General features: G+C 43.2%; 1 protein-coding gene across 1 annotated transcript; it reads left to right on the top strand.

Moving 5' to 3' along the window:
- The first annotated feature begins 10,827 nt into the window (after positions 1 to 10,827).
- Positions 10,828 to 25,483, top strand: LOC137527310 (calphotin-like). Its single transcript, XM_068247818.1, has 2 exons — positions 10,828 to 10,903; positions 24,696 to 25,483. The coding sequence occupies exons 1-2, from the start codon at positions 10,828 to 10,830 to the stop codon at positions 25,481 to 25,483; spliced, it is 864 nt and encodes a 287-aa protein (XP_068103919.1).
- The last annotated feature ends 480 nt before the right edge of the window (positions 25,484 to 25,963 follow it).

The following is a 25,963-nucleotide window of genomic DNA, read 5'->3' on the forward strand; positions in this document are numbered from 1 at the left end:
ATTATTGCCATATTAAGCTACTTAAAATGTTAGATATGTTAAATATAGAAGTGTGCTGTGCCAGTGTACGGTGTGGATGGAGACAGCCATGCAATTGATGCAATTAATATAATTATAATAAGTAAAGGTTAGGACATCTGATTTATGACTTGATTATGCCGTGTTGGATTTTTTTTTTTCATTTAGAAGGGATGTGCCAACTGTGATGAAAAGAAGCAGATCTGAGCAGACACTAGTCAGGCTGCTCTTTGCGGTCCCTTGTTCTGATTTCAAAATAATGGCAAGCTGAGGAAGAAGGTGGCTACGGAGATCACAAAGAGCTTGATTTTCTAAGGTGTCTCCAGAATTTTCTAGGACACCAAATAACCACTTTATCCACCACTACAGTATTATCGACTACATCTAAGCCACAAGGACGTAGATATAAGTCGTGTAGCTGCAGCACAGCTGTGCATGATTGGGCATTGCTCCTGTGCATACGTCCGACACTATCTGCTGTAGCACTAATTGGTGAAAGGGAATATATGTTTCCTGAGCCAATAAGATAGATTTTTACCATTAAAATGCTTTTACTATCTCAGTCCATAGAGAAACATACACACTGTGGCATTATTTTAGAATCAAATATCCTCACCATAAATGTGACAGGAACATAATGTAAGTTTTGTGATAAACGGTAGAAACACCCCAAAAAAATGAGTGGTATTAATCTACTGTAGCCCTTTTTATCTTTAAACTAGAATTGGTAAAATGATAATATGTTTTTTTCTATCTTTCCTCTTTTTCTCATTAAAATGCATAGAAAACAAAATAGTTCAAAGAGAAAAATGCCATACAATGAAAGCCTAGTTTGTCTTGAAAAAAAATGATATATATTTAATTTATGTGTTGTAAGTATATATAAAGTTATCGCTCATTAAAAAGATACATAGCTAAAATGTCAAAACTGCTCTGGTCCATAAGGGGGGAACAAGGTCTGGATGTGAAGTGGTTAAACCCGTACAGGTTTCTTAAAATAGATTCTATAGGTGCACTTAGAGTCTGATTAAGACCATAAGGGGCTCCAAGCATAGCAGTATATTTGCTACCCCCATCTCCACCTAACCCCCTCCCTCTGGTCTCCCAGTTTATTGGTTAAAAGGGTCAGGCAAGCTGGAAGACCATGGACCAATAAGAAATGGCAAACTACTGCTGCAGAGATACTGGCTTACACCTGCAGGCCACGTTAACATTATCAGACAGCTATGCAGTCCCCAAGTACCAGAATTAAGCAACTCAGTTTCCCCAGATACCACAATTTAATAGCCACTATGTCCCCCAGAACAATTAATAGTGTCTATGCTCTTCATATACATTAAATAGCCATTACTCACCCTCAGCCAGGTCTGGTGCACCATCAAATTTTAACTTAGGAGACCAATGACTTATAGTTATGCCCCGATGTTACATGTTTTGTTTAAAAAAAATGTTAAAAGTTATGTTAAATAAGACAGAAACTTGTAAATAAATGTTTATAGGAATTTGTTTAAGGAACGCTTGAACCCAACAACAGCTATGTTTGCTGAAAAATTATGGGGGCTATCCCATAATGCCTTGGGCTTCAACCTCAGCCAATCAGCTGCGTGGGACAAGTTGGATCTTCTCTTCTAAATGTTCTCCAGAAACAATGCTTTTTGATGGTAAGTAGGCATCAGTGGGATTACCAAATTTCACTCTGAAATGCCAGTGTGAATTTTCCAAATGGAGGAATTTAGGGTGGAAGTCAATGACATAGAGAAGATGAATGGGCAATATTAAAATAGTTTAGCGATGCAATGCCTTGAAATTCCTTCTGACAGGTAGGGAAGCTTTCTGATATTACAATGACTCTAATTCCTGTGCTGAACAAAGGGCAACTTTGTGTAACTGCCTCTGCCCTTAATGATTTTATTGATAAAATCTTTATTGATACTCAGAGGTACACACCTAGCCGCTCACTCCGCTCTTCCAATGAACTTCGCCTAACCGCCCCCCGCATCACCCAGTCCCATGCACGCCTCCAGGACTTCTCAAGAGCTGCTCCAACACTATGGAACTCCCTACCTCCACCCATTAGGGCAGCCCCCTCCTTCAACATCTTCAAGAAAGCCCTCAAAACTCACCTTTTCACTCTGGCCTACTACCCCTCACAAGTGCTCTAAACCTACAGCTGAACTCTGGTCCCCTACCGTTCGTGTCCTTACCTCTCCCTCTAGATTGTAAGCCTTTGGGCAGGGTCCTCCTCCTTTTGTGTCCTACCTGATCATGCACCTCCATTACTGTGCACCCATGCTATGCATCTGAGTGAACCTAACTTGCCTAATCTCCATGCTCAATCCAGTGACTGACTAAGCATTACCTTGTACTCATACTGTGCTGCGTGATCTGGTTTTCTATTATTCCTGTATTGTCATATTGCTGTATGTCACCCCTAAATATTGTCTGTAACCTAAATTAATGTTCAGCGCTGCGTAATATGTTGGCGCTTTATAAATACAATAAATAATAATAATAATAATAATGATAACTTTTAAAGTCCATGAGAGGTAAATTGGGTAATAATGTACCTTGGAGATTTGTAATGTTCTTGTACTTTTTAGTGTTTTTTTTTTTTACCTTTATATAGTAAGAAAAATAGCATTGCAAGGAATGTGAACTGAACCTTACATAGACTAATAAGTGTAGTCCAAATTACACACAAAAAATTAGATGAGAAATATTAGGAAATAGTACAGTTGTCATGCACTCACCTCTCCTTTGCTCCTGTGCCATGTCTGGCTTTTCAGAGTGTGCACATGCAGGCCCTGCATCTCTTTAGATGGCCAATGAGTGGCCAAAAGGAAGCTGGGCTTTGTAATCCCTCCTAGTTGTTGCTGACCCAATACATTTCTGCCCCCAGTCAGTGTCTCACCACCCATGATAGTGGTTAGTTGCTAGTGCTAAATATTGGTGAACAGGCCAGGCCAATTTTAAAACCTACAAAGACTGTTTCTGGCCACAAAAGTGTGACCGATTTACAGCAAGTCTGACCCTGCTCTCACTAAGGCTCAACACACACCATACAATCTTGGTTGTTCAATCTTACCACTTTCATGTAGTATAAGAGCTTATCCAATTAATCATTCAAGGTATTTTCAATCTGTTGGCCCTTATACTACATAGATTTGGTAAATCTGTACAACCAAGATTGTATGGTGTGTGTTGAGCCTAACAGCAGCCAGCAGAGAATTAATCCAATATAGCCATCGCAACTGCTTTTTGATAGGGAGTGGGGGGTCCAGGAAGGGGTGCTAGCTGATTGGCTGCCACGTGTCTGCTCACTGTGAGGTGAGGGGTCAAAGTTTAGCTCAATAATGATGTATAGGGGCGAATCGAACACGCCAAATGTTCGCTGTTTGCTGCGAACAGCCGATGTTCGCTGAATACTACTCGCCGGCCGGACTTTTTCCCTCGGAGGGACCGCCATCTAGGTCTCTGGTGCCCCCCCTTGTCTGATAGATCTCCAATTGCTGCCTGCAGCACAAAAATTCTCTTCTCAGTGCTGTAATCACTCATGCTGAGGGGCAGGGGCGTAGCTAAGGAGCTGTAGGCCTCGATGCAAATTTTACAATGGGGCCCCCCCCAAGCACTCTATACATAACAATTGATATGGCGCACCAAAACCTGCCAATGGCAACTACAATGTCAGAGGTGCAAGAAGGGGATGGGAAATAGCTTGCTAATGATTACCACAAGCATCTATAGAAGTGATTATTATGAGCAAAGGACCAATAGAGAGGTAATACTGTAGTTGAGGGAGGACCCTTGGGGCCCCTTTGGCCCAAGGGCCCCGATGCGGTCACAACCTCTGCAACCACTGCGGTCGCAACCTCTGCAAAGTAGGACATTACTTTATATTAAAGGAGGGGACTCTATGCAAGGTTTTGCTGGGCAGCAGTGTCTCTGAATTACAATGCTGCTAAGATCATGTACATTTGGCCCTGTCCATAATACATCATGACCACGCCCACCTTCTGGTGCATGGTCACACCCCTTTTTCACCGCAATCATGAGATGTGTGGGCCCCAGGTTGAAATTTCTTTGGTGGGCCCCCAGTGTCCCAGTCCGACCCTGCTCGCCGGCAAACAGTTCGGGCCATCTCTAGTGCTAAGCTGCTGGGTGTGGTTTTGATTCAATTACCATACTATTACAACCTCTGCTTGACCCTTGACTATGTATTAGATTGCAGCCTGTCTTGACCTCCGCTATTATGACTACACTTCTGTCCTAGTTTTCTGTTTGGCCATTTTTTTATTGTGTTTGACCCTTGGCTTGTCACTGATTTTGAGTTCATCTGATCCTTGGATTGACAGTCATCTGACCTTCAGTATTGACCTTTCTGGACTCTGTCTCTGTTTGGCTTTCAGGTACTTCATTGTTTCCAAGGCCTCAGATCAATATCTTACATGTACAAGTCCTGGGGGACACTAAAGTTGGGTAGACGTGTTCAGTCTCCCATGAAAGTGGCATGGCTTAAAGTGAAGAGGGTGGTGGAGACTGGAATAAGGAATCTGAAAGGGATACCTGTGAATTCCTGAAAATCAGACATGTTACTTCAGTGTCATTAACTACTTAAGGACCAAGATAATTGCAATCTACACCTGTTTTGGTGGTCACCTGGCTGGCAGGGCGTAGATTTCAATTAGCGGCCGCTGCGTGCATCCGCCGTTTCCGTTGCTTCCGCCAATCTCACCGCTTAATCCCCGCCGTCTGTTGCCGCAGCTCACTGGCTCTGCCTGTCTCTATGATGGCAGAGCCCTGTGAGTGGGTCAGGAGCCGATTTTGTTGGCTCCTGGCCCTGTCTTTCAATGTAGGCAACTCCCATTGGCTTACATTGAAAGACAAGGTCAGGAGCCAATGAAAGCGGCTCCTGACCGGCTCACAGGAACTCTGCCGTCATAGAGACGGCAGAGTGGGTGGTCCAGGATCCCGACGTGCGGCGGTGATGTTGGTTGCGACGGGTATGAGCGGCGATTCGTCGTTATCTATTGGGATTCGACCGTTTCTGTACCAGCGGTCTCTGGTCCTTAAAGAGAAACTCCAACCAAAAATTTAACTTTATCCCAATCAGTAGCTGATACCCCCTTTTACATGAGTAATCTATTCCTTTTCACAAACAGACCATCAGGGGGCGCTGTATGACTGATATTGTGGTGAAACCCCTCCCACAAGAAACCCCTCCCACAAGAAAAGTACGTACTTTTCTTTGGCAGTTTCCTATCTGTGAACCTTGTTGCATTGTGGAAAATAGCTGTTACAGCTGTTTCACACTGCCAAAAACCATGCAGCAGCTACATCACCTGCCAACACTAAAATGTTCACTGGAGTTCCTCTTTAAGGGGGCAGAGACCGCAGGTATTTAAGTGGTTAAACAAAAAATAGCTAAAATAACTGAAGATAACTGCTACATTGAGGAACACATCTGTATGGCTGAACTTTGTAAATCATCAGATAAATTGTGTCCAGCTGTCACACCTGCCTGTGGGTGAGTCACAAAGCAGTCATAGTATCTGCCACGGTATGGATTTCGACAGCCTTTGTTTTCTTTAAATTGGTTTACACTGTTTTACTTACTCATGATGAACAAGCTTCCAGGAAATACTGCAGGGTTTTGTTTTTGTTCTTTGTAAACTTTCTCCATTTTTTATATAAAATAGTATGTATGAGATGGCATACATTTTGGAGTGCAAATGGTTAATATGAGTGTGTGTTGTTTCAGTGAGCCACACCTTATTGACACCTGCCCTGCTCTAACTTTCTTACGTTCTTACTGTGAGATCACAGGGGTTTTGTTTTTTTGATTGGTTGTGGTTGGTTGTTTATTTTTGCTCTTCCTGTGACAGGGTATTCTGTGTATGAATCCCAGGGTGGAAACAAATTGTGTTTGAATGGGCTATACCCATTTGGCATCACACTTAGTTAAGTTTATTTTAAGTTCCTAGAGGATGGCCGGCAAGTAACTAGCAAGCAAAAAAAAAAAATATTCAAAATAGGTTTGATGTATCCCTTTTACGGATTTTTTTTTTACCTTTTGACCTGTTTTGTGATATTTTTCAATCCTTAGGTTCCCGAAAATGTACTTTATAAATAAGATCTAAAATTATCTCCTGGTAGAAAACTCTGCTGAAACGTCAATTGAATAGGAGCACCTGTCTTTTTTTAAGTAGACCAAAAGTAAGGGTCAGAGGGAATCACGTGAGATTAGGGGGGGGGGGGGCAAAGCTGGAGCAATGCTTCACAAGTAACTCATGAGAGGTAAGACACGCCTTCCATTTGTATATGTGAGGTTTGAAATTCCTTACAACTGAAGATGTAGTAAAGAAATTGATCAGCATGGCTCACTCCACTTCAACCCCTCTTCCTTCCAGGCACTGAGTAACCAGTTTAGTGATGAACTATACTCAGACATTCTGAAGCATTTAAACATGAGCAGTCTGAATAACTGTTTTAGCATTCCAAGCTGGTGCTGGTGATGAATCTACACAAACAGCAAGATGAAAAGCAGAGGCGAGAGAGGCTCCAGCCTCAGGGCGCAGTGTAGGAGGGGGCGCACAACTCACTCAGCTATTATTCCCCTATTGTGTTTGAAGCAGAGAGAAAACAGGGGATACATGGCAGTGACTGCAAGCCAGATAACTAGAGATTATGGTGCTGTGGGTTGGTGGCCCTGGGGCACCTCTTAGTCTAATAGCAATCAGTGTGTGACGGCTGGGGTGGGAGGGTGGGAGGGATGGAGGGGCGCACATTGGTGTCTCAGCCTTGGGTGCTGGAGGACCTTGTCCCGCCTCTGAGTGAGTAAGGAGGGTAGAGCATGGTGGATCACTGAGTGTGGCCACTTTGTGCCACTTCTGATAATGGAGACCACGGGCATGCAGAACAAAAAATGCCACCTATTAGCGTTAATGTGCAGTGTGTTATTCCTACTGCCATACTGTGACAACAGCCTCTTGTGCTATCACGTTGAATTCTCTGCCATAGAAAAAAAATGAATTAGTGTAACTGGCATTTGTGACAAAAAAAATTTCAGTTCACTATTATCAGAGACATGACAGATAGAGACAGATCAAAGTGCAGAAGGTTGTGGGGTTCATGGTAGTGAGATATCCTGTGGCCGTGGCGTATGTGCTACTCTGCAGAAGAGGTAGCTGACAGGCTCACTCAATTAGCCAGGTATATGTACCCTCAGTATGAGTCAGCCAGGCATAGGTGCTCCCAGTATAGGTTAGCCAGACATAGGTGCCCTCAGTATATGTTAGCTAGGCATAGGTGCCCCCAGTATAGGTTAGCTAGGCATAGGTGCCCCCAGTATAGTTATCCAGGAATAGTTGCCCCCAGTATACGCTAGCTAGACATAGCAGCCCCCTGTATAGGGTATCAGGGTATAATACCCCCCAATATAGGTTAGCTAGGCATAGGTGGCCCCAGTATAACGGAGAGAGAAGTCGGCCCTCCTCCCTGCATCTGAGCCCCAATGTGGCAGTGACTCTTCCTCCATCACTGCCCCCCACAGCACCCTGGGTAGACATCCACCTTGCCTGCCCCTAGAAATAGGGCTGGGGAGAGTTCAGAGGAAGAGACACATCACCGAGAAAGGAGAAGGGTAAGAAGCAGGTAGATCTTGCAGGGGTCAGGAGGCACATAGCACAGTGTGACGGCACCTGGGATCAGCCATCTGTACACTGTGTCAAAATCAAATTAGTTGTGGGAAGCCCAGGTACAACAGCATTAAAAAGGCACTTAAACTCCCATCACAAAGCCCTGTGGGTCCGAGCACTGAAGTGAAAAATCATGCCAAGGGAAAGGCAGCCTCCACCTGTTCCACCTTCCACCTTTTCTCCTTCTCCTCTCACTTCCCATTTGTCCTCCACTCCGCTGTCCCACATGCCCACTTTATGGTCATCTACCCAGAGTCAGTATTCTTTCTCACAAATGGTATGAGTATGAGTGGAAAAAAATGATGTTGCAAACTAACCCCATTGCCCAACATCTGACTGCTGGCTTGTCAGACCTGTTAGCCTGCCAGCTATTACCATATAAGTTGGTGGACTCTGAGGCCTTCAAAAAATGTTTTGCCAATATGACACCATAGTGGAAAGTACCCAGAAGAAAATATTTTTTGCAAAAGGTACTTATATCATCATGTGCAGAGGCAGGTCAATGAATCTATAGCACACATTGTTCAGGCTTGGTCCATCTGACCACAGACACATGGCAGGGAAGGAACCTTTTGTGCCCACTGGGTAAACATGATGGTGAACATGGTGGTGATCGTGAGGAAGGAATGCATGGCTATAGAGTGGAGTGAATCAGTGGCAATGCCACAGCTTGCATGCTGACCAGCCTCCTCTTCTCCTTATCTTTCCTTATCTTTCCTCTGCAGTCTCTTCTTTAGCAGATTCCTAATTTTTTGCTGTGCCCTCCTCTTCCACTACTTGACCCCCCCCCCCCAGCTCCCCATAGTCTATTTAACCATGCAGGTATCACTTTGTCATGCTGTCTTACGGCTAATGTGTCTGGAGGCAAAAAGCTACACTGGACCTGCACTGCTGTTAGCTCTACAGGGACAAGCCGATCAGTGGCTGATCCCGCACAACCTTAATACTGGAAAAATGGTATGTGACAATAGTATACCAATCTGTTGTCTGCACTTAGATTGGGAAAATTAATTCACATGCCTTGCAATGTGCATCGTGCCATGCAGAAGTACCCAGGATTACAGAACATCCTAAGCAGGGATGGTCGTAGTCAGCCAACTTTGCTACACTAGAACTAGGTGTAGTTCTATGTAATTACGCTTAGCCAAACCACGGTTTAAAAATCATATGCTTCGCTACGTTTGCATTTCATAGACTACGCATTAAAATACGGAAGCTTTGCGTAGTGCGAAGCGTAGTGTATGTGGATGCTTATGCCCTTATGCAGAAATAATCCGCTAACTATGCGCATGGGTGAACTAATGTATGCGTACATTCCACCTTCCAATGCGGAATTGTATACGTATAGAAGGGCTATAGTATTTCTGCGCATGCGGAATGATCCGTATAGATGCAGTTACCGCACGCGTAGTTGACTTCGCAATACATATGTCAATTACGCGTAGCGGGTGAAGCTTCGAATAGCGGTACTACAACTATGTGGAAATACGCACACTATATTTTTAAACTTCATCTATGAACTACGATGCGTAGTTGTGGACTACGACGCGTAGATTCACACTGGCGTAGTTTAAGAGCAACCCTGATAAGGCAGGCTATTTCAAAAGATCGTACATGCCATGGCTTTTCTTAAAGTGAACCTCCAGACTAAAAATCGACTCAGCAGCACTGGAAAAGCCTGGTGTTTCTTTAACAGTTTCACAGCATCAGAACTTTGTTTCTCTTATACAAGTCATCATTTTTAGCTGCACAGAAGAAAACTGCCCGGGCAATTTTCCCCTGATGCTGTGCAAAGCATGATGGGATTTCTGATATTGTTGTTCTCATTCTGCTGTTTTGGTGCAATTTTTTTTTTACATTTTGAATTTGACATTTGAAGCCTAGCCTGTGAAACTGGGAGGGGTAATCAGGACACAGGACAGTTGGAACTGTGTCTCCAGCTCCTTGTCACCTCCTTTCAACCAAAAAGATGGCTGCCCCATGACAAAGATGCCAGCCCCCATGAATCACAAACATTTGCCTGTTCTTTTAAAACAGGGTGGGTAAAAGATTATATTACCTATCTATTCTAATTAACATAACTAATGTAACTTGATGACAGTGTGTTTGTTTAGGCTGAAGTTCCCCTTTAATGACATTAGGCACCAATACCACATGCCAGTGAGATGTTTAATTTGTGACAACCCAACAAGATGGATTTCTGCGTTGCTCATATTGGATTGGCTGTTCCAGCAGCAAAGTGCAGTTAAAGAACTCCAGTGAAAATAATGTAATAAAAAAGTGCTTAATTTTTACAATAATTATGTATAAATGATTTAGTCAGTGTTTCCCCATTGTAAAATCTTTCCTCTCCCTGATTTACATTCTGACATTTATCACATGGTGACATTTTTACTGCTGGCAAGTGATGCTGCTTGCTGAGGTAATAAACTGGTCAGTCACAGCGAGCGAAGGCAAGGCACCATCAGTGACATCATACCGTACTTTTTTTTTTTAGATTGTGCCATGTGACATGTCATTGATCAGGCCATGGATGAGCAGGTGCGGGAAGAGTAGGATGAGTTCATGCTTTTGCAAATACCAGAGCAGGATATGTCATCTGCTGTACCTGGGCAGAGGGAGGAGCCTGAAGAGCAATCAGAGGAGGAGGATGGTGGCTGTGGTGAAGAACAAGAGGAGCAGGCTTCTCACATTTTGTGGGACCCTGGTCTTGTCCGTGACTGGAGAGAACAAACCATGGATGATGTTGCCCTGGATGAGGAACAGAAACTGGAGCCCTCTGCCTAAAATCTAATTACAATTTAGGCTTCTATGCTCATGTGTCTCAAGAAGGACCCTTGAATAAAAATAATTATGGACATGGAACTATACCGGGTAGCAACATTGTTGTACCTTCGCTACAAATATGAAATGGTGAATATGCTACCACCAACACCAAGGTTGTAAAAATGCAGCATTTCCAAAACAGGTTTGGAGAAATGCTGTATTTCACTTTCCCAGTGGTGGCACAATAAGTGCAATTTGTAGTGGTGGCACAAAAAAAATGCCAGAATGTCTCCCACATCTGCAAGAACAGTGATTTGCTGGTAGGGGTGATGTGTTAATAAGTTCAGATATGAGGTCCTTCTTCCTTCCAATGCCTCAACAGGATGCTTCTGAATCCACCCTCAGGGTGAGCCTTCAACCAACAGGTATCCGACTACCTTGGGTTAACAGTTGCTGTCAACACTTGGTGGAGCAAGGAACCTCTGGATATCTGGGTGTGCAGGCTTGACATGTGGCCTGAGTAATCATGGAGCATGGAGCTTTTGGCTTGCCTCACATCAAGTGTCCTGTTCAAAAAGACGTTCATTGCAGAAGGAGGGATTGTGATGGATAAACAAAGTCACCTAGCTCACAACAATGTGGACTATCATTAATAAAAGGAATGAGTCTTGTATCTAACAAGGGTTACAGCACGGATGTGTAATTGCCATTCCTCATGCTCCCCAAAGCTACCCCCCACCACCACCCAGTGCAAAATATGGTCCTACTTGACTTTTATTTGCACAATGTATTGCACATGCCACTTATTTCAGGACTTTCATACAGTGGCTGAAAGTAAAAATGTATTAGGCAGGTAAATGTTCAATTTTTATAGACCTTTCATACAGTGACTGCACTTAAAAATGTATAGGCAGGGAAATGTCTGGTTTTTTTTAGGCTTCTCGTACAGTGGCTAGAATTAAAAATGTGTAGGCAGGTAAATGCCAACTTTTTTTCAGGCCTCGCATAAAGTGGCTGCAACTAAAAATATTTAGGCAGGTACATGCCCAATATTTCTGGCATCTTATACAGTGGGTGCAACTAAAACATTTTAGGCAGGTAAATACCCAATTTCCTTATGCAGTGGCAACAACTAAAAATGTTTAGGCAGGTAAATGCCCAATTTTTTAGGCTTCTCATACAGTGGCAGCAACTAAAAAATGTTTAAGCAGGTAAATGCCCAATTTTTCAGGCCTCTCATACAGTGGCTGAAAGTAAAATATATTAAGCAGGCAAAAGCCACATAATTCAGTCTCCTGCTACAGTGGCTGCAGCTAACAGTTCATTTGTATGCATATAATAAAGACTGAATAAAGATGTCAAATGTAAATGATTTTCAAGTTGTCGTTTAGTGAAAGGGTTGCCAGGATATGCCATAACATATTGTTTAAAAAAACTAATATTACTATTACCCACTGTAACCTCTATTTTTACATTTATTAAAATGGGCATCAATAAAAGTGATACAATATTTATTAATGTACCAATATTTTATTACTTCATTCATAAGTGAACTATCTTTAATAACTACCGATATTTTACTATGACCTAATCTCTCCCTACTTTCACACTGAACCCTCCCTTGTTGGTGCCTAACCGTAAGCCCCCCCCCCCCCCTGGTGGTGTCTTACCTTAACCACCGCTGTAACCTTAGTCCCCACTGGTGGTGCCTGACTTTAATCTCTTTAGATGGTGTCTAACTTAAATCCCTCATTTTGTTTGTGTAATGTAAATTAGTATATGATCGTTTATGGTTTTATGCAACATAGCATAAAAAAACAACTGATCAAAACACACACATATATATATATTGTATACAATGAACAGAGGCGCCAAAAGTATAAGATTAGATTAAATGAGCTTAAAAACCAACTTAAATGGCAAAATTGAAGGAGGAAGTGGTGGTCTTACCTCCCTCAAGCAGACACGACAACGACTGCGATTCAGACAGTCAAACACATTTATTAGGAACTCCAAAAAGAAATGCAACGCGTTTCGCAGGTTCAACCCCGCTTCATCAGGCAATAGAGGGGGGAGTATCAAACAATCTGCACAGGGATTCAAATTAAGCGCCGAGAGGCGCTTAATTTGAATCCCTGTGCAGATTGTTTGATACTCCCCCCTCTATTGCCTGATGAAGCGGGGTTGAACCTGCGAAACGCGTTGCATTTCTTTTTGGAGTTCCTAATAAATGTGTTTGACTGTCTGAATCGCAGTCGTTGTCGTGTCTGCTTGAGGGAGGTAAGACCACCACTTCCTCCTTCAATTTTGCCATTTAAGTTGGTTTTTAAGCTCATTTAATCTAATCTTATACTTTTGGCGCCTCTGTTCATTGTATACAATTTTGAGTCCACCCTTGGTGGAGGGTTGCTACCCTTTCTTCCTGTCTACAGAGAGCGACTTCTTAATCCTGAGTGGGGTCAGGACAATCTCCCCACCTGCCTTTACAGTGGTTGCCTGCTGGTGTCCCTGACTTGTGAGTATCTAGCAATACAAACTTATTGCCACCTTGTCCAGTACAAATTACACTATTGGGGCTCTTGGTGTTCCCTGTTTTTATATATATATATATATATATATATATATATATATATATATATATATATATATATATATATATATATATATATATATATATATATATATATATATGTATTTGCAGAAGCTGCTTGTGGCAGTGCAAAAATTTAAATTGTAAACAATTTTTTTTTCTGAGAGAGCATAGGGAACAGTTTTAGAAACAACTATTTGTTAAATAATGGGTTAGTGTAATAAATAAAGTTGGTATGGACATGAAAAGTAAAGATAACAAGCGATATGGTTGTTTTATATTTACGCGGCATACTTTTACAATAAATATAGTGGTTTTTTATTTACACTGTGCCCTTTTATACACAACTGGTGCCAATAGAGAAGAGGTTTGCATTGTTGTGAATAGGGTGCCCTTTTTAATAGCCGAAAAGACTGGCATTGATGTGGATGGGTGCCCTTTTTAATTTCAATTAGAAAAAAGTCGCGTTTACACATTAAGGCCTCTTTCACAGTGCAACTTTAAAGTCGCATGTTAGAAAATGTTTTAACGTGGACTAACGCACAGCAATACTAAGTCTATGCGACATTCACAGTGCACACGTTGCGTTTGTGTGTAATGTGTAGCATTATTAGAAAGTGCTACTTGCTGTGCGTTATACACGTTATTAACTGCGTTGGACTGTTTGCACATGCTCAGTAATGACCTGGAAGCATACTTTTCATTGCCTGTATGCCTACTGTATGCAATGATAACAGGGCATAGAGTAGCGTTGTGACAGTTTTGGGACGTTGCATTGTTAGTTTGCATTGCGACTTTAACTTCGCATCAAAACGCAACGTCCCACTGTGAAAGTAGCCTAAATGTCAATAAATGTTAAAAACTTCATAGATACATTTGTAAACAATGCCAGATTGTTCAGGCCTCTACTACAGTGGCTGCAAGTACAATGTTTTAGGCAGGCAAATACCACATAATTCAGCCCTCTGCTACAGTGGCTACAATTGGGGAAAAAAAAATAAAGATTTACACATGAAATGTCAGTAAATTATTCATAACTTCATAGATAAATTTGCAGTGGCTTTAAGTACAATGTTTTAGGCAGGAAAATGCCACATAATTCCACACTTTGCGACAGTGTTTTTGAAACATTTCTAAATTACACATTAAATGACAATAAATTATTCAAAATGTAATACATAAATTTGCAGCAAACTGCTACAGTGGCTGCGACAACAATGTTGAATGCAAGTGAATGCCATATAAACTGCCTCAGTGGCTGCATCTCCAATGTTATAGACAGGTAAATGCCAAAAAAAGACTACTGAATAAATAATGCAATCAATGTTTGTGTTAAAGGTGGGCACCCAAATGAATATATATTAATGTAATCAATGTTTGTGTTGAAGGTGGGTGTCAGCCTTTGTTAAACCACTAAATTTATTCAGCACAGTGGACTACATGTTTCAAGGCCTGACGCTGCTTCATTAGGTCAATAACATGCAATAAAAGTAAAAGACAACATCCGTTTATTATTTATTACTTTATTTTTTTGTACATAATTTATTATTCTTATATTTTTATGTGAATTTGTTTGTATTTCTGTGCTATAAACTGTCTTATTTTTTTGTTAACATGAATACTTAATGGATGTTGTCTTTTACTTTTAAGGCACATCAAACTTCCTACTAATCTTCATTAAGGTAGGTTGACACTCATCTTCAACACACATTATACTGTACATTAGTTTGGGCACCTCTAGGCTTTCTGCAGCTTGACTTTACCGCCCCAGGACTGAGGTTTTTATTTTATAATTCCCTCTTTTTGGAGCTGCAACCATTAGGGCCCGTTTCCACTGTTGCGACGCGATTTCGCCGGCATCCCGACGCTTGTAAAAACGCATGTGGATGCGTTTCCGCATGCGTTTTTACCCGCGATTTCGCGTGCGATTTCGCATGGCAGAGTGCCATGCGAAATTAACCATGACTCTGCCAGGGCAAAATAACATTGAAAAAGGTGCAAAATCGCACGTGAATCGCGGGTAAAAACGCATGTAAAAAACGCATGTGTTTTTCCTATTAAATACATTAGCGGCGATTCGCATGGATTCCCGACGCAGGCAAATTCTGTGGGTCCCGTCGTGCATATTTGGCCCGCCGCCAAATCGCTCCCGCACGCCGCACATATGGAAACAGCCCCGGCCACTTCAATGTACCAAGCGAATCCGCATGTCGGCGCCGCATGCGAATTCGCTATGGTGGAAACGAGCCTCACATGCACTACTAGTGGTTGCTGGATGAGCTACCGAGATTTGTTAGTACCTTACTCTTATTTACGTTATTTCACCTTCCAGAACCTACTACACCAAATGGGGCTTCTGGTGTCCCTGTTTTTTTTATTTTTTATTTTTCTCTTGCATGATTTGTTGAATAAATAGATACTTGCCCACACTATGCACAAATCCTTTTTTTTTTTACTAATTACAAAAAAAAAAAAAAAAAAAAAAAAACCCTTTTAATGAAAACAAAATTGCTTGGCCAGCTATTAGGATACAATATGCTCAAAAGCTATACTCTTTATTACACAGTTTACAGTACAGAAGCCAATTAAAATGTATTAACATTCAGTAACATTTGTTACAATTTCTTAACATTAAATTAAAAAAATTATAAAACTGAAAGACTACCAAATAATTGAACAGAAAACTGCTTGAACAGCTGTTAGGACACAACAAAATAAAAGTGACACTCTTTATAACAGGATTCCCAGTGCAGAAACCAGTTAAAATATTTTAACATTAAATAAAATGTGTTAAAGTTAAAAAAAAACTACTAATAAACTAATAAATAAACACAAAATTGCTTGACCAGCTGTTAGAACACAACAAACCCAGAAGCTATGCTCTTTATAACAACGCATCAAGTATTTTCTCTCTGCTTCAAGTGCTTTTTAGTTCTCAAAATGGTGGATAAATGTGAACAATAATTAGAAAATGTAATAATTTATTCAATAATTTTATTTGAAAGCTATTTAAGGCATCTGCTACAGTGGATGCAAAAACAGTTTCAATACAGGTACATGCCAAATATTTAAACCCTCTGCTTGTAGCTGCAACTTACAAATTCTAAGACCTGGAATGTGGATTCTGTAACACCTGTTTACACAAATAGTGTAGCACACGGTACACAAGCAATGTACGTATTGTTGGTATAACACGAGATGCACAAACTACGTAACATTTGTTTCATAGTTTGCACAACACCCGGTAAAATGTTACCAATATTTAGTGAATAAACTCCATAGATTATAGATAGATAGATACATAGATAGATAGTTACATACATAGACAGTCAGGTATTATTTTTGTGCAATACATGAATCAATATAAAGGTTATGTGAGTAAGTTCTCATGGAAGCAACCATTGTATGACTCTAGTCTGGGTACCTACTAGTTCCAGAATATGGAACAAGTAGGTAGGTTTAGCTGTACAACACAAGAACTACTGTATTTTTTGGACTACAAGACTCACTTTTTCGCCCCCTAAAGTGTGTGTGCGGGGGGGGGGGAGTCAATGCGTCTAATAGTCCAAATGCAGGGAGTTTCTGTAAATTGCCAATACGAACCTCCAACCCACTGCAATGTTGGGGGCTCCCTGTATTGTGCCCATGCAGAGGTGGTCACGGGGCCAAATGATGGACCCAGGGGGACACAAAGGGGCATGGAAGAGGACACAAGGGGGACACAAAGGGGTATAGAGAAGGACACAAGGAGGACACAAAAGGGCATAGAGAAGGACACAAGAGGACAGAGGCGGACACGTGGGGGACACAGGAGGGCACAAGGAGGACAGAGGAGGACATGGGGAGACACAAGAGGTACAAGGGGGCATGAAGTACAAAGGGGGCATAATCCACAAGATGCTCCTTCACCATGGATGCACCAGGTTTAGTAAATATTTTTTCCCCTGGTCTTTGTCCTCTAAACCTAGGTGCTTCTTTTGGTCATGAGCATCTTATAGTCCGAAAAATACGGTACGTTCTCAACAACTGCTACACATACCCCAAGGGGTACTTTAGTTGGGCTCAATGGGTACCAAAAAAATAATTAGATAAGATGTATGTAAACAAACTAAACATCACAGGATATTCAAAAACATGTATACAAGCTTATGGTGCACTCCTAAAAAATAAATGTGTCAATAACAACAACAACAAAACATTTGCAAATGGCTTTTCTCCCGTAGGACCCAAAGTGCGTAAGTTTGTCTCAGATTGGTTAATAAAGAGGTACATGATACAACAATGTTGTGAGACACTGAAATAGAGCACTGCACATGTTGAAGAATAATGTTCTGCTTTATGCCAGATATCCCTGCAAGGCAATTTTACATTCCATCCTCCATCTCCTGCTCCACATTGAATTCTCTGTGATCCTTTGCAATGAAGAGTGGCTCTATACTCCATTGGTTTAAGGGCAAGGTTCAATGTTGTGTATTCTGTAGTTAGGGAATCCCTGAGTTTGGTTCAAAGAGCAGTCTCTCTCCATTTGAGCTGTCGCCGAGGTCTGTCTCCAGGAGCCGGGACCAGGCTGGTACGAACCATAACTTAAAAACCGTGATAGAAGCTACAGAGATAAAGAAATGGATTTTTAAAAACAATGAAATGCAAAGTTTGACTGCATCTGCTAAAAAATGAATCAGAACTGTTTTCTCTGGAAATGCCATCACTAGCTTATCATATTATTATTATTATTATTATGGGCTTGATTCACAAAGCGGTGCTAACTGTTAGCACGCTTGTGAAAAGCCCCTTATCATGCCCAAAGTCAGTTTGGGCATGATAAGTAGAGATCGCGCGCAAGCACAGCACGGTGTGATCTTAACGTTGATGAAAACACCGCACCCGATGCGCCTATAAGGTCGCATAGGTTGTGAGCTTAACGTCGCAAGGTGCGATGTTAAAGACGCACCCAATGCGATCTTATAGGCGCATCGGGTGCACCGTTTTCATCACACCGTAATGCGATGTTGAGGTCACACCGTGCTGTGCGTGCGGGACTTTGCTCGCGAGCTGATTTTCAAAAACGGTGCTAACCCAGTTAGCACCCTAGTTATCATGCCCAAAGTCTTTAGGCGTACTAACTGGGTTAGCACCGCTTTGTGAATCAAGCCCTATGTGTTTATATAGTCCAGACATCATCTGTAGCACTTGCATGGTGGTGTAGGACCCTGTTTGAACCCCAGCTGCTGGGGACCTGGTTTATAACCCAGCCAGGGCAGAATCTGCATAGAGTTTGTATGGACACCCTCTGGGCACTCTGGGCTTCCTCCCATATCACAAAAACATACAGATGTGAATCAACTCCCCTCTAAATTGTACATAGACTATGAAGAACATATGACTATGGTGAGGATTAGATTATGAACCCTTCTGAGGAACAGTTAGTGACAACACTATATATAAAAGCTCGGAGGGGAACTAATTAACGTATCCATATTTTATATTTTTGGATGGATCGGGTCATTTGGGTGCAGGAATAGGCAGGCAGGCTTATAACAGACTCCAATGTAAACTATCGGTAATTAGGTGACCAAAGGGTGAGATCCTTATCTTATGGAAGGGAAAGCGGAGGCCTGACTTAGAGTGGAAGTGTGCAGTGGGACCTTCTAGGAAGAAACTTCAGGTTAGTAAAACGTGTTTTTTTTTTTTGCCGTATGTATCCTTTAAGTGTACACAGTCAAGTGATAAAAGAGTCCAAAGAGCCTCCTACTAGTTCATTATATGCAGGTGAAACCAAGATTCATGTTCTTACCATACCTTTACCCTCTGAGTATACCAGAAGAACTCAAAAATGTTCAGAAAAGAATGAAATGTGTAGACTCCACAGTGATTTTGGGATCACAGCTGTGAATTTCCAGTTCATTTGTTTGAACCTGAATTTCTTGATTAACACTAATAAAATGTCTACAGGACTCCTGAAAAAAAATAACACACCATCCTATGGCTCAAGTTCATCAAAAATGGTGAACACTAAGGTATTTCATTAGACGGCTACAGTAGAAATAATATAATGTGTTATGTTATTAGCAACTAGTATATACTGTAAGTACCAAGTATTTAAATATGGATTTACTGCAGCGGAAATCATAAACTGGATATATTTTCGGTGGTATTGGACCACTCAAAGAATGACGTTGTTTACCGGGGAAATTTTAGTCCAATCACAATACTACTGAGTTTTACCAAGTCTTGTGATTGGTCTAAAATTCCCATGGCATTAAAAATTCCAAGGGGAAATTTTGCAGCCTGTGATTGGTTAAGTGTTTTTTGACTCTAAAGTATTTGGCAAATCAAAGAATACGGTAGTGTATCAAGGATGTCTGCATAATAGCAGATATCCGCAAACTATAACGGATTCCGAAAAACAACTTCTTTTTACATTACTCAAAGGGACACTGGAGGGGGGGGTCAGGGGAAAATGAGTTGAACTTACCCGGGGCTTCTAATGGTCCCCCGCAGACATCCTGTGCCCGCGCAGCCGATCACCTATGCTCCGGCCCCGCCTCCGGTTCACTTCTGGAATTTCAGTCTGAAAACCACTGCACCTGCATTGCTGTGTCCTCGATCCCGCTGATGTCACCAGGAGCATACTGCACAGGCCCAGTATTATCTGTGTCTGCGCAGTACGCTTTTGGTGACATCAGCAGGATTGAGGACATGGCAACGCAGGCGCAGTGGTTTTCAGACTTTAAAGTCTGAAATTCCAGAAGTGAACCAGAGACAGGGCTGGAGCATCGGTGAGTGGCTGCACGGGCACAGGATGTCTGCGGGGGACCATTAGAAGCCCCGGGTAAGTTCAACTCATTTTCCCCCCGATCCCCTACAGTACCCCTTTAACTTTATTAACGAAAATAACAAAACAAAAAACCTAATCGGTATCCGAAATTTGGATTGGGTCATCAGTATTTTCAGAAACTGGAATTTCGGACCATCCCTAGTTGACGATTTATAAATCCAATAAATAATAATATATAATTTGTTTTATACTCACAGCAAGAACCCCAAACAAGAGCAGAACCGCAAGTGTGATAGCGACCAAGGTCAGAATGGCAATAACCCAGCCTGGTACTCTAGTAGATTCAGCAGCTGCAATGTAAAAATAATGTCATCATAATCACACACTATAATCTTTTTATAATGTTACAGGAAAATATATTTGAAATCACACCTTGGTCGTATGCAATTTCCAGTAATAAAAAACTCCAGATCATTCAATATGGGTACAGATCACTAATTAGTGGCGGTATCTGTGTCATTTTGCATGGGGAGCAGCGGAAATGTGTTTGGGAGCACGGCTACTTTGTAGCGAACTCCATTTAGTGGCAGGAAATGCGGCAATTAGGTATGGAGTATGACTGCTATGCAGCCAAACTCTGTTTAGCAGCAGATGCTGGCCACAGAGTTACTTAGTACCGGGAAAAAGGGAGAACAGTGGTAATAGCTGTGGTGGAAGGTTAGTGCTAGGTGTAAGTGGGGGGATTAGTGTTCGATGGTGGTGGGGAAGAAGGTTAGTGTTAGGCATCAGTAGGGGATGTGTAATGTGAGCATTAGGTTAGGGTGATAGTAGAATATCAGTAAAATTACTGATAATATTCTACTAACGGTAAAAGGAGATCGTAGGATATCGGTAAATTTACCAATATTGTACTAACCGTGAGGGCCCTTTCACATTGAGGCGGTGCGGTAAATATACCACACCCCACCGCAGCCTAATGCTAATCTATGGGGGAGTTCACACTCCCCATGTTGTGGTATAATGCGCCAGAAGTGCCTGATTTTATGTTCTTCAATACCTACGTTACCGCGCGGCTCCAGCGGCATCCTGCTTCGGACCGGAAGTCATGTAAGTCTATGGTAATGCACATACTTAAAAAAAAACGCCTCAATTATCTGCGTCGCACATGCACCGAAGCATATTTTAGAAATACCCTTCTGTGCACTTCATCGATTGCTGAACAGGAAGTGAGAGTCACCTCCTGCTTGGTCGGATGCCAGACGGGAAATACCGCGTATTCCCCTAAAGCCTGTTTCTGGAGGTGTGGCTAATTTATAAATAAGTTCCTTTTTTGCCACAGGTCATAATTAATTTGTAATTAATGCAAACCTAAGGTCTATTTAAAATAAAAAAAACAGATGGGGGGGAGGTTCTGTGTCCTATAGAGGCTTCTTGTTCCTCTTACGGTCTCCTCGTTCCAGCGCTGTGCCCCGATTTCAATCTCCTGCTGCGGGAGGCTTTGGAAGACTTTGGGAGCCCGAGTGCTCCTGAAGACGGGCGGTTCTGTACTGCACATGCGTGATTGCGTGAGAGATCGCATGCGTGCTACGGAGCCGCCTGTCTGCAGGAGCACTCTGCTCCCGAAGACTTTTGAAGCCTCCAGCGGCGGAAGTGAGCAGTCTCTGATCCATCAGTTGGAGACTGCTAACAGGGGTTACAGTGCTGAAACAAGGGGACCGTAGGAGGAACAGGAAGGCTCTATAATACCCAGAGCCTTCCCCCTCAATAGGTCAGTATCTGTTTTTTGTTTTGTTTTTATTTATGTTAAATAGACTTCAGGTTCACTTTATGTTTAAAAATATATTAAACAGGGTTTGTTTGTTTTTTAAGGGATCCTGTGGTGGGTCCAAGTATATGAATCGAATATGATATCCTTAAAGAGAGACTGAAGCGAGAATAAATCTCGCTTCAGACCTCAGAGTTATCAGGGGCATGTGTGTCCCTGCTAAAACGCAGCTATAGCGCGGCTTAACGGGGGTCCATTCACCCCCAAATCCCCCTCCGTATTGCGGGGGAGCGCTTCCTGGTTGGGGCGGGGCTAACCGCCGCAGCCCTGCCCCACGCACGTCTGTCAGCGCGTATCTCCGCCTCTCCCCCGCCCCTCTCAGTCTTCCTTCACTGAGAGGGGCGGGGGAGAGGCGGCGATGCGCGGCTGATAGACGCGACTCACTGGAGGCAGGGCTGCAGCCGTTAGCCCTGCCTCCAGGAGCGACCAAATGCACGACCAAGTCGTGCTGGGGTGGGTTTGGGGGTGAAGGGACCCCCTTTGTGCGGCGCGATAGCGGCGGTTTAGCAAGGGCACACGTGCCCCTGCTAACTTTGAGCTCTGAAGCGAGATTTATTCTCGCTTCAGAGTCTCTTTAAAGAGAGGTGAAGTACTGTTGCTGTTTGCTATGCTACCCTGTAAACACTTTCCTTTTCCTAATCCAACCGGCCAGCTAACAGCTGTATTGAAATCTGACAATATCATAGTTGGAGCTGCAGCTCTGTTAACTCCCTTCTCACCCTAATATGTCAAACATTTTCTTTGTGAATGTGCAGAGACCAGCTTACTCCTGAGACAGCACTGAATATGCAGAGCAGCTGTCCTGGTATCAGAAGTGAGGGGATAAAGAAGGAGCTCGAAGAGAGGCTAGACAGAACAAACTGAAGTGAGACATCTATTCAATCAGTGCCCCTGTGCTCACCAGATTGGCAGTAGAAATGATATGAATATATACAAAAGTAATGGGAGTGAGGGGAAAATAACCAGCTTTATTAACCACTTCAGCCTTTAGTGTTTTATCAGCTTATGCATCCGAGCAATTTTCACCTCCCATTTATTCACCAATAACTTTACCACTAATTATTATCACAATGAAATAATCTATATCTTGTTTTTTCTGCCACCAATCAAGATTTCTTTGGGTGGTACATTTTGCTAAGAAATATTTTATTCTAAATGCATTTTAATGGGAATATTAAGAGAAAAATGGAAAAAATCATTATTTGTCAGTTTTTTGGCCATTATAACTTTAAAATAATACATGCTACCATAATTAAAACCCACGTATTTTATTTGCCCATTTGTCTCGGTTATTACACCTTTTAAAGAGAATCTGAAGCCAGATTAAAAATGGCTTTTTAGCTTATATTCAGCAGGGGCATGTTTGCCCCTGCTAAAACGCAGCAATCCCGTTGCGTAACGAGGGGTCTTTACCCCCCAAATCCCCCCTGCAAAATCCACAACGTTCTTCGACATGGATTTTGCTGCCCCTGTGCGCTTCCGTGTGAGGCAGGGCTATGAGCTGCAGCCCTGCCTCACACGCGTCTGTCAGCGGTGGATCTCCGCCTCTCCCCCGCCCCTCTCAGCGAAGGCAGACTGAGAGGGGTGGGGGAGAGGCGGAGATCCACCACTGATAGACGCGTGTGAGGCAGGGCTGCAGCTCATAGCCCTGCCTCACAGGGAAGCACTCCCCGGAGGTAGCAGGGGAGATTTGGTGGGTAAAGACCCCTCGTTATGCTGCGGGATAGCGGCATTTTAGCAGGGGCAAACATGCCCCTGCTGAATATAAGCTAAAAAGCCATTTTTAATCTGGCTTCAGACTCTCTTTAACCACTTGCCGACCGCACACTCATAACGTGCGTTGGCAAAGTGGCAGCTGCAGGACCAGCGACGCAGTACTGCGTCGCCAGCTGCAGCCTAATTAATCAGGAAGCAGCCGCTCGTACGAGCGGCTGCTTCCTGTCAAATCACGGCGGGGGGCTCCGTGAATAGCCTGCGGGCCGCCGATGGCGGCTCGCAGGCTAGATGTAAACACAAGCGGAAATAATCCGCTTTGTTTACATTTGTACGGCGCTGCTGCGCAGCAGCGCCGTAAGGCAGATCGGCGATCCCCGGCCAATCAGCGGCCGGGGATCGCCGCCATGTGACAGGGGACGTCCTGTCACTTGCTGCACAGGACGGATAGCCGTCCTGTGCAGCCCCGATCACCGGGGGAGGCAGCAGGTAGGAGAGGGAGGGGGGAATTTCGCCGCGGAGGGGGGCTTTGAGGTGCCCCCCCCGCCACCCACAGCAGGCAGGAGAGATCAGACCCCCCCAGCACATCATCCCCATAGGGGGGAAAAAAGGGGGGCAATCTGATCTCCCTGCCTGCACCCTGATCTGTGCTGGGGGCTGCAGAGCCCACCCAGCACAGATCAATCAAACCAGCGCTGGTCCTTAAGGGGGGGTAAAGGGTGGGTCCTCAAGTGGTTAAATTATGTCCCTATCACATTGTATGGCACCAATATTTTATTTGTAAATAAAGGTGCATTTTTTCAGTTTTGCGTCCATCACTATTTACAAGCTTATAATTTAAAAAAATATTAGTATTATAACTTCTTGACATGCATATTAAAAGAGTTCAGACCCTTATGTAACTATTTAAGTTTTTGGTTTTTTTTTATTGTAATTTTTTTCAAATTAAAAATTTTATTTGCGTATTTTTGGGTGTGTGGGAGGTAAACACTTAATTTTAAATATACAATGTCTATTCATTTACAAAAAAAGTATGTAGATGTAGTTTTACTATTTGGCCAAAAGATGGCCACAGTAAAAAAATAATTGTTTTCTTCCTGTGAGCGTACTTACAGGAAGTGAAGAGGGGATGTGTAACAGAACAATCGTGGCTTCTCCATAGAAGCCAGCGATTGTTCTAAGGGACTTAGATCAATGTTGCGGCCCTGCGTTTTTTCATGGACGCCTATGTCCAGCATGCATATTTGGACGTAGGAGCTGTGGGCTAAATTAGTTAATTACCTAAAAAATTATTTGTTGCTGTACTGGTGGTAGTGCTTGTAGAACCAGCAACAGCTGTGGAACCAGCAGTTGTGGAGCCATTAGCAGCTGTGGAACCAGCAGTTGTAGAGCCAGCAGCAGTTGTGGAGCCAGAAGTTGTAGAGCCAGCAGCAGTTGTGGAGCCAGCAGTTATAGAGCCACCGGCAGTTGTGGAGCCCGCAGTTGTAGAGCTACCAGCAGTTGTAGAGCTACCAGCAGTTGTGGAGCCAGCAATTGTAGAGCCACTAGCTGTTGTAAAGCCACCAGCATTTGTGGAGCCAACAGTTATAGGGCCACCAGCAGTTGTGGAGCCAGTAGCAGTTGTGGAACTAGCAGTTGTAGAGCCACCTGCAGTTGTGGAGCCACCAGCAGTTATGGAGCCAGCATTTGTAGAGCCACTAGCTGTTGTAGAGCCACCAGCATTTGTGGAGCCAGCAGTTGAAGAGCCAACAGCAGTTGTTGAGCCAGCAGTTGTAGAGTTAGCAGCTGGTATTGGGCCACCAGCAGTTGTAGACCCAGCAGTTGTAGAGCTACCAGCAGTGGTAAAGCTGCCACCAGTTACAGAGCCAATAGTTTTGGAGCCACCAGCAGCTGTGGAGCCACCATTTGTAGAGCCAGCAGCTGTTGTGGAGCCAAAATCAGTTGTTGAGCCAGCAGTTGTAGAGCTATCAACAGTTGTAGAGCCAGCAGTTATAGAGCCACTGGCAGTTGTAAAGCCACCAGCAGTTGTAGAGCCATTAGTCATTGTGGAGCCAACAGTTGTAGAGCCACCAGCAGTTGTGGAGCCAGCAGTTGTAGATTGAGTAGCTGTTATGGATCCATCAACAGTTGTAGACCCAGAAGTTGTAGAACCACTAGCAGTTGTGGAGCCAGCAGTTGTAGAGCGAGCAGCTGTTGTGGATCTACCAGCAGTTGTAGACCCAGAAGTTGTAGAGACACCAGCAGTTGTAGAGCTACTGGCAATTGTAGAGCCACGAGTAGTTGTTGAGCCAGCAGCTGTAGAACCACCAGCAGTTGTAGAGCCACCAGCAGTTGTAGAACCACCAGCAGTTGTGGAGCCAGCAGTTGTGGAGCCACCAGCAGTTGTAGAGTCAGCAGCTGTTGTGGAGCCACCAGCAGTTGTAGAGTCAGCAGCTGTTGTGGAGCCACCGGCAGTTGTACTGGTAACAGCAGTTGTCGTGGGAGCACCTGTTGTAGTAGCAGCAGCTGAAGTAGTGGCAGCAGCTGTAGCAGTGACAACAGCAGTTGTAGTGGGGGCAGCAGTAGCAGTGACAACAGCAGTT

The sequence above is a fragment of the Hyperolius riggenbachi genome, chromosome 8 (assembly GCF_040937935.1).
Source record: "Hyperolius riggenbachi isolate aHypRig1 chromosome 8, aHypRig1.pri, whole genome shotgun sequence".
In the NCBI taxonomy this organism is placed as follows: Eukaryota; Metazoa; Chordata; class Amphibia; order Anura; family Hyperoliidae; genus Hyperolius; species Hyperolius riggenbachi.